This window comes from Acanthopagrus latus, chromosome 15 (assembly GCF_904848185.1).
Source record: "Acanthopagrus latus isolate v.2019 chromosome 15, fAcaLat1.1, whole genome shotgun sequence".
Lineage (NCBI taxonomy): Eukaryota > Metazoa > Chordata > Actinopteri > Spariformes > Sparidae > Acanthopagrus > Acanthopagrus latus.
In genome coordinates this window covers 12,807,154-12,818,625 of record NC_051053.1, presented here as the reverse complement: position 1 = coordinate 12,818,625, position 11,472 = coordinate 12,807,154, and the positions used below count along the sequence as shown (strand labels likewise).

At 41.4% G+C, this 11,472-nt stretch overlaps 1 protein-coding gene across 7 annotated transcripts in view; it reads right to left on the bottom strand.

The window, feature by feature from the left end:
• Window positions 1-610: 610 nt before the first annotated feature.
• klc1b (kinesin light chain 1b) overlaps window positions 611-11,472 on the bottom strand; it is a 27,005-nt gene continuing 16,143 nt past the window's right edge. For 4 of the 7 annotated variants that reach the window (XM_037124653.1, XM_037124656.1, XM_037124652.1 and 1 more), the window contains exons 10-17: window positions 10,592-10,644; window positions 10,248-10,315; window positions 9,886-9,994; window positions 9,721-9,729; window positions 9,263-9,415; window positions 2,514-2,638; window positions 2,254-2,308; window positions 611-2,142 (exon numbers count right to left, since the gene is read on the bottom strand). In XM_037124653.1, coding sequence (XP_036980548.1) covers window positions 2,068-2,142; window positions 2,254-2,308; window positions 2,514-2,638; window positions 9,263-9,415; window positions 9,721-9,729; window positions 9,886-9,994; window positions 10,248-10,315; window positions 10,592-10,644 — 647 coding nt within the window. In that variant the 3' untranslated portion in view covers window positions 611-2,067. Of the gene's footprint in view, window positions 2,143-2,253; window positions 2,309-2,513; window positions 2,639-3,701; window positions 6,369-9,262; window positions 9,416-9,720; window positions 9,730-9,885; window positions 9,995-10,247; window positions 10,316-10,591; window positions 10,645-11,472 lie in introns of those variants that run through there. The other 3 variants (XM_037124657.1, XM_037124658.1, XM_037124659.1) reach the window with 2 other exon arrangements.

Here is an 11,472-nt window from a genome sequence, read left to right as displayed (position 1 = left end):
CAGTGTTACCTGATGACAGGACGGGCCTGCATTGAATTTGTGTGTAAAAATGAAATTCAAAAACCTGACAGCCACCTACTTCATTCTCCATTAACTCCTCATCAATGAGGGAAGAGGAGCTACAACACAGTTTTCCCTTTGCTTTCCTGGGGGGTAGGCTGTCAACTCTCGTGAACTAATGAACTCTGCTACTCTGCTTGCAGTTTGCTTCCAAATACGACTCAGAGAGGCAGCCTGACAGCCCTCTGTAGACTGAAACATCGTTGGATCAGTTATTTCAAAGCTCCCAGAGTTCCTACAGGCTCCACATTAAAGCTCTGACATACTGAGAGATTACCAAGTGAGAGGAGAAACCCCGAAGCCGACTTCTACCACAGAGAGGTAAACTCTGGGTGACACATCACATCTTGGCAAGGCATCGCTGTTCACAGGGTTCCCACACTTTCTTAAGACACTGACGTCTAAGATCCTGCTCTTTGGTATTCAGTTATAATCTGCAGGTTTAGTGATGGGACAGAACATAACACAAGTCATTATGTATTTTCAAGACAATCTTCTTGGAATCCACACATCAGCCAGATAAAATCACAAACGACAAAAAAACCCCAACTATGAATAGAAAATTGTTGGTTTTATTTTTCTGAATCAAGCTCATACAGCTGTTGAGATCAGACAGTATTCACGACATATGACGCTGTTTAAGAATCAGATCCAAACAGATGCACGCTCAGCTCTTACCAACAATGATTTAAACCTACGGAAACTCAATTCTATTCCAGCTAATTTCCTAATGAACTCTGTGATTTGTGAACTTACGATCAGACTCTATTTTATACATTTATTACAAATGATGAGAAAGAAAAACAAACACATACGTGACACAAGAAAATAAACAAAATCAAGAATAATTACGAGACATTCCAGTTCTTTAGAGTAGCTTCACTGAAAAACAAATGCAATCAAAGACAGAAGAAAACCCATCTGAGCATTGTGCAAAATCTATCATCGTCACATAGTAGAAATCTAGACATGTATCACACATCCTAATCACTGTAAACAACATTATTAGAAGACGTGCTCACAGTTGGCAGCTCAAACCCGCCTGAGGTCTTGCATGGCACCAGAGATCACTGGGGATGATCAGGATGAATTAAGCGACCCGATTCAGCCTCGTGATTCTTTTTTATATACAGTTTTAAAAGTGGAACATTTTTTAGGTTGTGTTTCCACAAACGACTCTGACAGTTCCTGTGTTTTCTCTGCAACGGAAGAGAAAGTAGTGCAGGGGAAAAAAAGACATGCTTAGATCTCAAAGCAGTAGAGATCCAAGCAGCAGCTTCTCTTTTTTTAAATCTAAAAATGTTTGTATGAAAAGAAGTTATCCCTAACATGTCACATGACTCGCATCATGTCCGTCAGGTAAACTTTCACCCTGTTTCCCAAAGCTTTAACCAACACCTCACATTGCAAGTAAATCTCAACAGGCAAATGTATCACCATTAAAATGAAAATAAAAATCATTTTCAACTTTACATTATGTCATTACAAACTCAACAGACCCATCTGCTATATTTTCTATTTGGAGAGAACAACGAATGGCACAGGAAGACACAAAACATCCGAAATCAAAACAACACAGGGAGAAATATACCAGAGCAACAGATGAAGTGAAAGTGCAGAGTCACAGTGATTATTGATAAGGGGGAGAGATGAGGTATGTTTAATTGGCCACATTGAGGAGGCACTGAGGTGACATCAATATTAGGAACATGATTGGGGGGGGGGGGGGATACAGCAATTTGGCAGTCTGGGATAACTTGAATTTAAAAACAAACCATGAAAAAGAAAACACACCAGTTTTGTCTGTATATGTTTTGATTACTAAAAATGTCTTTGGGTCTTGGAGGAAGTGGGTCTTTGGATCAGATGCTGACAGGCAGAAGTCAAAGGGTGTGTGTAGGAGGCTGTCTGGTAGTGTTGTAGGTGATCCTCACGGCTCAGAGAACGAGCCGAAGGAAGGAGCGTCTTTGGGTCGGTGAGCAGATGAGCCGCCGGCCCACCCGAGGCTCAGTTTCCGGTGTAGAGATCCACGGTGCTGGAGCTCAGGCCCCGGCTCTGCCTGAAGTCACCGCCTCCCCGAGTCTGATGAAGAAACACATGACAGATACAGCAGGAGGGTTAAAATATAGCAGTTATGATAATGTGGCAAACAATTAATGCTGTTTAAGTGACTTTGTGGATGTGTTTGCTCACCTGGAACTCATCACTGGTCTTGTTCAGATAATTCAAGGAAGCAGCTCGTTTCATGCTGTTGAACGAATAACAAAACAATGTTCATACAATTATCTGAGATCAGGTGCAAAATAATTATTATTATGTAGCTGGGGAGCTAATTTTCTTGTACTATGAATCTACTTCCTTCGTAAAGTCATTCCTTACTACTTCAGCAAGTCGTATGATTAGCTTTATACACCCTTCTATCTATAACAACAGAGGATGTCCTCTGTTCATACTTGGTGTTGCGGGGTTCAGGCGGTCCGTTGCCCTGCAGTTTCTTCACCAGCAGTTCGCTGCTGCGACGCAGAACGTCCCTGAGCTTCCCCAGGGAGCCGCTGCGCATGAGGGCTCCACTGCCGTCCTGCAGACACAGACACACACACACAAAATCATCAACCTATCCAATCAACACTGAACATGTGCTGAACACAACTGAAAAACTTTTCTTAACATCTGCAGATTCAGGTTGCCCTTTTGCATCAGTTGTTATGAATGGCTGGCTGCCGCATGATCATTAAGCCTCACATGAGATCGTGTAAGTGTATGCATTATATCACTAGAGAGAATATTAATAAGGAAATTTAGCAACAATGTAAGTGTGCAATGGTAGCATGCAACGCTGGGATCATTTCCTTTCCTGTAAATGGAACATTAAATATCATTTTTGTCATAATCATCCCGTAACAGTGACGCAAATGTACTTTTGTAAAGGTCAGTACTGTTGGGGTCCAGTGGTTGTGTTGTGCTTGTCATGTACAGCAACTTGCATTTAATTGGAAAATTAAAAATTAAAAATACTCGCAATTTACTAGCAATTTAGAATAAGCAGTTACTCTGATATTCAATTTTCGTTTACTTGGCATCAGCACCTTAATTGGGAGAATTTGGGACTATTACAGACCAAATGATTAACCAATTTATTGAGGAAAAAAATGTACGACCTGTTGAAGACCATGCAGACATCAGTTGCATCTATGATACCATTATAACATGGACTCCCAGTCACTGTTTATTACCGTCGCCCAGAAATTATGCATGGGATTCATCAATAATGACAATAGTCAGCGAACTCAATGCATTTTGACAGTGTGTTACAATAATTTATCCATCTATCCATTCATTTTTTTTTATTTTTATTTTTTTAAATTAGCCTGCCATTTTGTCACATGACACCTATCACACACTGGGTTTTAAGTACTACCCAGCCAGTAACTACAATAGTAGTATCTTCCTCTGGCTTTGGCATACCCCAACAAAATATTTGATAAACAGTGGTGATTGAGGTGTGATCTTCATAATGCAGTGCTGGTGTATCCCCAGCAGGGGGAACTGTGGGTAAATCAGATGATTTGCATGCCTTGTCCAAAAACTTAATATTTCTGCTCCGCTGGGTGGCTCTGCACTGAAGGCACAAGGAAAACACACTCACCATCCGATGCAGAGAAAAGACAAAACTTCACAAATGAAAAACTTTATTTGAGAATACCAACAAGTGTTGATGCAGTAATCATCACAATGCAGAATGGCAATATATAATGCAGTCCTACTTACTAAGATAGTGCTTATAGACCTTACCATTTATGTTCTTCCACTTTAGGAAACTGAAGTCACACTATATATGTCAAGAATAGACAGTTCAATAAATAAGCATTCCACTAACACAACAATATTGTCATAATTATGTGATGTACATAGTCAATTCTTTTGATCAGAGTTGCATTAGAAGTATAGGAGTTACTCGTTGGAAGGAATGAAGAATCAAGGCAAGTAGCATACTGAACAGCCGTATAGTGAATGCACTTGTCAAATCTATAAATACAGCCTACAATTACACTTCCAAGATGTTAAAGTCTGTTTACATTCAGTTAAGTTAAACATCTGAAATAACATGTTGATCTTGAAACACTCGCACTGAACTTTCTGTGTCTTAAAACATGATTCACCAAAGTGACAATGTTTACTTGCAAACGAACGTGTAAGGAAAAAGGCAACACACAACTCCATCAAGCTTTGTGTTCAAATACAGTATCCATAGCCAGAGTGGGCACTGTGACTGTACCACCAAAACATACACAAATACACACTAGAACTACTGCGGAATCCAGGCTTCCATTAATACTAGCTTAAACTCCTACACCAACAAATAAAGGCAATTCTGGGCATTTACGTCCTTTATTTTGAAATCTATTATGATAATTTATCAATCTCTCGGGTGGCCAGTATCTATGCACGATGTTGGCTTTACAAGATCAGCCAATGTTGCCAATTCCCTTTGTAAATGCAAGCTGCTGTGTACATGTTGTACCAGCGCAGAGCCAGTGTGAACACTCGTATCAAACCAAAGACACTGAAGCCAGTAAGAGCAACTTGTAGATAAATTACCATGGCAACAAGAGCTTGCTGTGGTCGAACCAATTGGCTGACAGCTTTGTTTTTTTTTGTTTTTTTTTTGACGTCGGCGCTTCTGGTCTTTCACAGCAGGCATGGCATTGTTGACAAACTACCGCCTTAATATTCAGCCACAAAATAATCAACATTTAAAAAATGTAAACAAAATTATATAAAAATTTAAAGTAAATATATCTATAAAAACAAAAATAGCAATGCTCCCTTTCTCATTTCCTACCAACTAGGCTGCAGAAGTTAAAATGAATATTTTGGTTAGCATGAGAAGCTACGTGGTACCATTTATTTCCAGGCAACTGTTCAGGCATTTGATCTCATTAGAGCATTAGAAACAGAAAAAAAAATACTTTTGTTAAAAGAAAGAAAAGAGACTATAATGGCTAAATACAGGCACCAGGTTGGAAGCAAGCTCCGAGGTCAAATTTCACTTGCTGAGCGCTCAAGGCAACAAACATATTCTGGGTGAGACCAATGTTAAGCAACTGTGGAAATCAGTCACTTTCTAATATATTGATTTTATAGTGATTGTTTTAACCATCTCTGTGTTGGCGGTGCTATTCTTTCTCCCAAGAAAGTTTCACCAAGTATTGCCTCACTGTGCTGTGACTGACTAGGGCTTCCTGTTCTGCCAGGAGGCTTTTTTTCTTGACTTCAAACCCATTAACAGCCACACAAGTTAAAGATCTGCGGCCACAACTGACAGTCATTACTGCTTTCTATACACTAGAGTGTGATGTACCTTTACTACAAAGCTTTCAGAAGTCACGGGATGTTGCATAAATAGCAACAAAGTCCAAGTAGGGAGGAGGCTAAGTGGATAATTGGGTGACACACTGAACTTTCACCTCATTTGTGTCCCATGTGAAACCAAATGATGACTTACTATTTCTGGATTTACTGCCAGCTGACTTACTATTTTCATTTTCAAAAAATATTTTCAAGTTTTCAGTCAGTTTAGGGTAAAAAAAAACTATTAGATTTAGGAAAAGATCATGGTTTGGTTTTAAGACAGAATCGTAGAGTGATGCTCATAGATAGACCCTTTCACTGTGTGTAGAGGTAACAAGCAGTCGCCAGTCACAGCATAGCAGGGCAGGACTAGAACAAACTGTCTTGGGAACAAACACTACAAAGGTTGGAGTGATGTCTGGAGCCATGGCTGCTGTCAAAAGGTGACACTGATCCTAGAGGTCTTTCAGCAATTCTGATTTGCCTTCTTCCAATACACTACTCTCCTGCTCCTCTATCTAGCCAAATAAATCTACTATGCACCTATGAAATATTACAAATGGTTGTTGGAGAGAGGAAAATATGCAAGTAACTTCCTCACAGGGAAAAGATTTCACACACTATGACTTTGTTCTTTTAATGTTAAGTGAGAGAGATAGTTGAAGTGACGATTTCTGAAACAGTGTGCGACACGGGGTTAGTGAGAGGAAAAAGGACAGAGCAGAGATGAGAAGACCAAACGTCCCAGCAGCAGCTGTCAGATGAACAGAGGACAGAGGTGATAACCAGGAGTGGGGGGGAGCGTTTCTGAGTCTCTGCCGGAGGAGAGGGCGCCGGGAATGGTAGAGGAGCTGTTGTATTGTTGGGACAGAGAAGGCCAGAGGGGACACGCATCCTTTTTGCTATTGTGTTGGGGAAGGAGAGAAGGATGGAGGAATAATCTTGATGGCTTAGGCCTGATAAAAGAGAAAGAGAGAAACAGACAAAAAAAAAAAAAAAAAAACGGCACACATCGTAAGATCAAGAGCTCTGGGTTGGGCTGCCTACGCTAGACACCTACAAATGGGTAAACCTGTACTTCAGCACTGCATCAGTCTAGTCTACTAGTTAACTATCCTACACTGGATTTATTGTATCAACAACTGCAGCTTGGCATTCTACACAAATCCAGCCACACAGATGCTGCGGTTTCTCTTTTAAATCACAGTTGTCATAGGAGCTGCACTATGAAAAAGCAGGTCAGTGATGCAGCAGAGGAGGTTGGTGGTTGCAGTCACCATGACTCAGCTGTTTTTCTTTGCTCGCTAGGTACCAGGAAGCCTGAACTTGGCACACTGCATCCAGTCGGTGACTGTGCACTGCAGACGTGGAACATCTGCAAGCATCAGCACTGAACTCGGTGAACTATTGCAGCCATTACACTGATGCTAAGTGGGACTGACACAGTGAATAAAATCTCCATCTGCAGCATTTTAAAATCCTGTGTAAATCTTGGCAAGATTAAATGACCTAAAGCTCAATTCATATCTGATGAACGATCAAAACATAACCTTAATCCTACTTGCCTCAGCTTGTCTCATGTTCCCTGACCTTAAAAGGTGACTAATTATCTTGCCTGCTTAATATGTTACTACATACCAACCCGCCCAAGCATATTGTGTGGAATGAGAGTTGAAGAGGGAGAGTACAATCCACTGGGTGAGAGAAGGAAATTTGATTGACAGGCTGATTGGTTGTCATGGCAAAAGTAATCAACAAGGACAGTAGGTTAGTGACTCACAGACAGGGAAGAAGCAAAAGGATGGAATCTAGAAAACATGCAAACTAGCAGGCAGCACGATGAAGCTGAAGCACGTTGCAGACACACATACATATAAGTCAAGTCATGCATTTGAAAGAGCTGTCACCTCAGCGTTACTCCTCTGTATGCCTCTACTTCTTCGAACCAAACTAAGTAAGTGAGCTCCGGTGAAGTTCCACTTAAATTAGCCCCATCTAAATTATGTAGTGATGACTCAGCAGGTATTTATTCAAATACATGTTACAGCCTCAGTTCCTCTTCAAGATGTTCTGAGAGCAGAGTGAGGACATGTTTAGGCAAAGCTCCACAGTAAGTGAGTGAAAGCTCTGACAGCATCTCTCACACAAGCAGACAGCACTTTAGAAGCCTCTTTTCCTAAAACACAGGTTGTCTTAAGCTACAGTTTGTTTGCAGCTTTTTAAATGAATGGATCGATGGATTTTTAGTCAAAAGCTCAAAAGTTTTGTGACAAATTAGCTTTCAGGAACAACTGTTAAAGGCATGAGAATGTCATGGGTGCATTTCCTGTTTTTGACTGTGCGCATCTCTAGTGTGATGACGTGGAGAATGAAATGCTCGTGCACACCCAGCAGTCCTCAGCATGCCACCACATGTTTCAAAGACAAACAGGTGCACGCTCCGGTGAAGGCGCATGCCGTTGCATTCGTTGTGAGAAGCGGGTTTGAGTAGCCGTGTTATGAGTATCAACATGTGTGCGGAGAAGCTTTCATACAACAGCCAGCAAACAAAAAAAAATCCATATTCCTACTTAATGTTACTCAAAGAAAGAGCAGGTTAACAGACGTTTCGCAACCATGTGAAAACAGTGAACAAACATGGGTCCGTGTTAAGGGTGAGGCCCAGCAGGCTGGCATTGCTACATGCATGTTTGGACGGGGTTGGATAGTGAAGGGCGTGGCTGCACTTAAGTGAGTGGAGAGGCACAAGCTCAGGCGAGGCATAATCCTGCCCTCTGGCTATTCTAGCACTGTCTAACTGTATTCACTGCTATATTGAATATCATGTTTTCAGCCAATGGAAACACTGTGCAATAACTGCAAGCTCTGTGGTGAAATGACACTAAAGATTGTTGAATCGTGGCCAGAGTGGACATTGTAATGAGGCAATAAACCCAGCAGGATGAACCATTACATATCCACCGCTCAATTTACTGCGCAGAGGGGTGAGCATCGAGGATATTGGGAATCCTGTCGATTGTGTTTAAAAGCGGAAACATGAGTTATCCTAACAGGGATTTAGACGGCCCGTGTGCCTGCAGGCACATAAATATTTAATATGTTGCCAGGGTGCCACAGGATGAGCTTGTGCCTTTTGGTTACCGCTCCACTTGTGCAGAAGCAATGCCGGCAAAAACAACAACCACTTATTAAAACGAGACACTTCATTGTCGAGCAATGAACGACAACGACATGAACACCTAGGGTCCAAAGCAAACTCGGATGCTGTCAAAAACAACGGGGCAGCATGCCAAGACACTCAATCAGCTTTACTTTGTGCAAAAGGGACTTTAAGTTTAGCCTCATGGGAGGAACAAGGCACATGAACACAGAGCTGATGGACAGGTACAGATACAGTTCACTGAGTGCAGCCAAATCAAGAACGATGGAATAAGTAACTACTCAGCTGTTGTTGTTGTTTTTTGTTGAAAAGGTTGTGCTTTAAAATCATTTTGTGTTATGCAGGTAATGTTACTTAGAGACTTTGTCTCTGGGACAAACATATGCTTGTATAGTTTGACCACACTGAAGAGAGAGCCTTCCTGAGCTTCCTGTCAGGTGGATTGTTTCCTGCCTGGCTGTGATAAATCAGGCACAGGAGGCAGAGGAGTCACCTTCCTGCTGGTGCTTCCTCGTCATTAGTCCTCTTATGTCATAGGGTTAGGGTTACATGTCACTGTCTATCATTTTAGAATTCATTTGCAGGCTGTTCTGTACCGGTCCACACTCCCCGTAACAGTACTAACACCACCTTGTTCTTCCAGTGAGGTCACCGGCCGTGTTGACTCGACTGTAGTGGATTTGTACTCACCCCGTTCCACTCCACGCCCATACTCACTTCCTCGCCGGTCTCAGAGCCGCTCTCATACTTAACGCTGGACAGGCTGTCCCTGCTCCTCCGCCTGTCACCGTCTGTATCCTTCAGGATCTCCACCACACGTGTCTGGTTGATGGGGTCGATGCCCTGGTAAGAATAACACACAGGTACGACACACAAACAAACAAACAAACAAACAAACAAACAAACAAACAAACATATGATCATCAGAACAGGCTTAGAGGCGGAGATTAGCTTGTTGATATAGGTGAGGGTGCGAAGTTACATGGATGTAATTCAAGGGGTTTTATGTTTTTTTGTCTCTTTGAATGCATTCAAAGCACCGTCACACAGACGAGGGAGCTTTCTGAAATGGCTGTGAGATGGGAGTGATGTTATGGGAGAGAGGTGGAGGCTCTATGTGGGCTATCAGTTAGAGACAAACCACTTACTGTGTTGCTCTGGGTCCATAGCAATGTAGAGAGAGGGAAAGAAATATCATGAGATTTGCTGTCCTAACACGGGGTACATATTTGTGAATTTTACAAAAAACAGGAATTGATCAGTTATTTGCATGCAAAAATTTGGCCATCTTCAGTTCAGGAAATGCAGCTGACCTGCTTGCGAGACCTCACAGCGCACTCCTCCAGGGTCTCAGCAGCCTCTAGCTTGCCCTGTCGGCGGTACAGGGCCCCCAGGTTCCTCAGGGTGGTGTTCACTGTGGGGCTGGACAAAGACAAAAGCTCATCAGGAACAATTTGATATGAGCCAATTGACTTTTTTTCCCCCTACGATACTGCTAGAAAATGCTAAAAACCCAGGATAATTAGGAAAACAATAATGCTCACAATGGCAATATTCCTCTAAAAAAACAAACAAATATACTGACCTCATGCTTTTATAAAACAATACTTGTGACATGATTCACTTTATTCGTTTATGACCAAGCAATAAATACTCTTATCACACTCAGCCTCACCTGTTGACTTTGCAGGCCTTGTACCAGCCGCCATACTCTCCGTACGGAGTATTGTCTCTGTGCTTGCCCTGGAAGTAAAAAAGAGAGGGGAGGAAGAACAGAACATGAAGGGAAGCGGTGTTTCAAACTGGATTAGCGGCATTTTTGTGGTGTTTACATGTAACTATCATACGCCCACAACGGCTTATATATTGTGTGTGAAGGACAGTGCCTTGACAAAGGATTATGTTTCACTTTAGCAGTTAATTCTGGATCATTCTGTGTCTATTTGACCAATTTCATTGATTTAATCTGCAGTTTCATCCATTTGTTTGACATGAGGTTGATCACATATAGTCCCTCACCTTGCTCATTTCCTCTCTTTCCTCTGCATGCATCCAGATGGGCTTGTTTTCAGCTGCAGACACAAACAGGAGAGGTGGTCTACACACAGTACAATAGGACTCGAAAACAGATTATCTGGTGGGTGTTTCATCAAATCCATCATGAAGTATTCATGAGGCAGACTGAGCTTTTCATGATACCCCGCTGACAAGGACAGTGACATCAGCCATACGGTAGCACAGATCATTAGTGTGTCAAATATAGATGCATCTCGATCAGGAGACAAGCTGTTTTTTTGGACTGTTTCTATGTGTATGTGGCTGGAGAAATACACTTCTGAAAGTGAAATAGACCAGTTTGTTCTGACTTGAAGTATAATTGTTCAAACACTTGGTAAATGGCTTTGTTGTCAATAGTGTACACAGAGTGAGATACAATATGTTCCTGACCTCTTTCGTAGACTGTAAATGCAGCAACACAGCAACATGTCTTTGTTTTAATTTTAATGTTTTCATTTCATTTTTCAGATTCTTCCAAAAATGAATTTAGACAGAAATAAGCATAAAGATCTTACAGAAAACACTATAAAAGCACAATTTAATTGTTTTGTTGTACAAAAGCCTGAGCAGGTGAAAGATGATGATGACCTTATTATCTGTTCTCTTCATTGTTTATCTGTACACAAGCAATTTTCAGAGAGTACCTTCACAGATTCACAAGTAACCATTATTAAGTTTTCATGCCATAAATGAATTAAATATGCCCTTAAAACACAAATATATAAATATTTGTCTCCTTATGATTTAAGCACTATTTGTGACTGTCAAGATAAACCATTTTCAACTTCCAGGGACACAAACTGTTGATGTTAGGTGTTCCTGTGTTGTTTCCCCTCAACCTT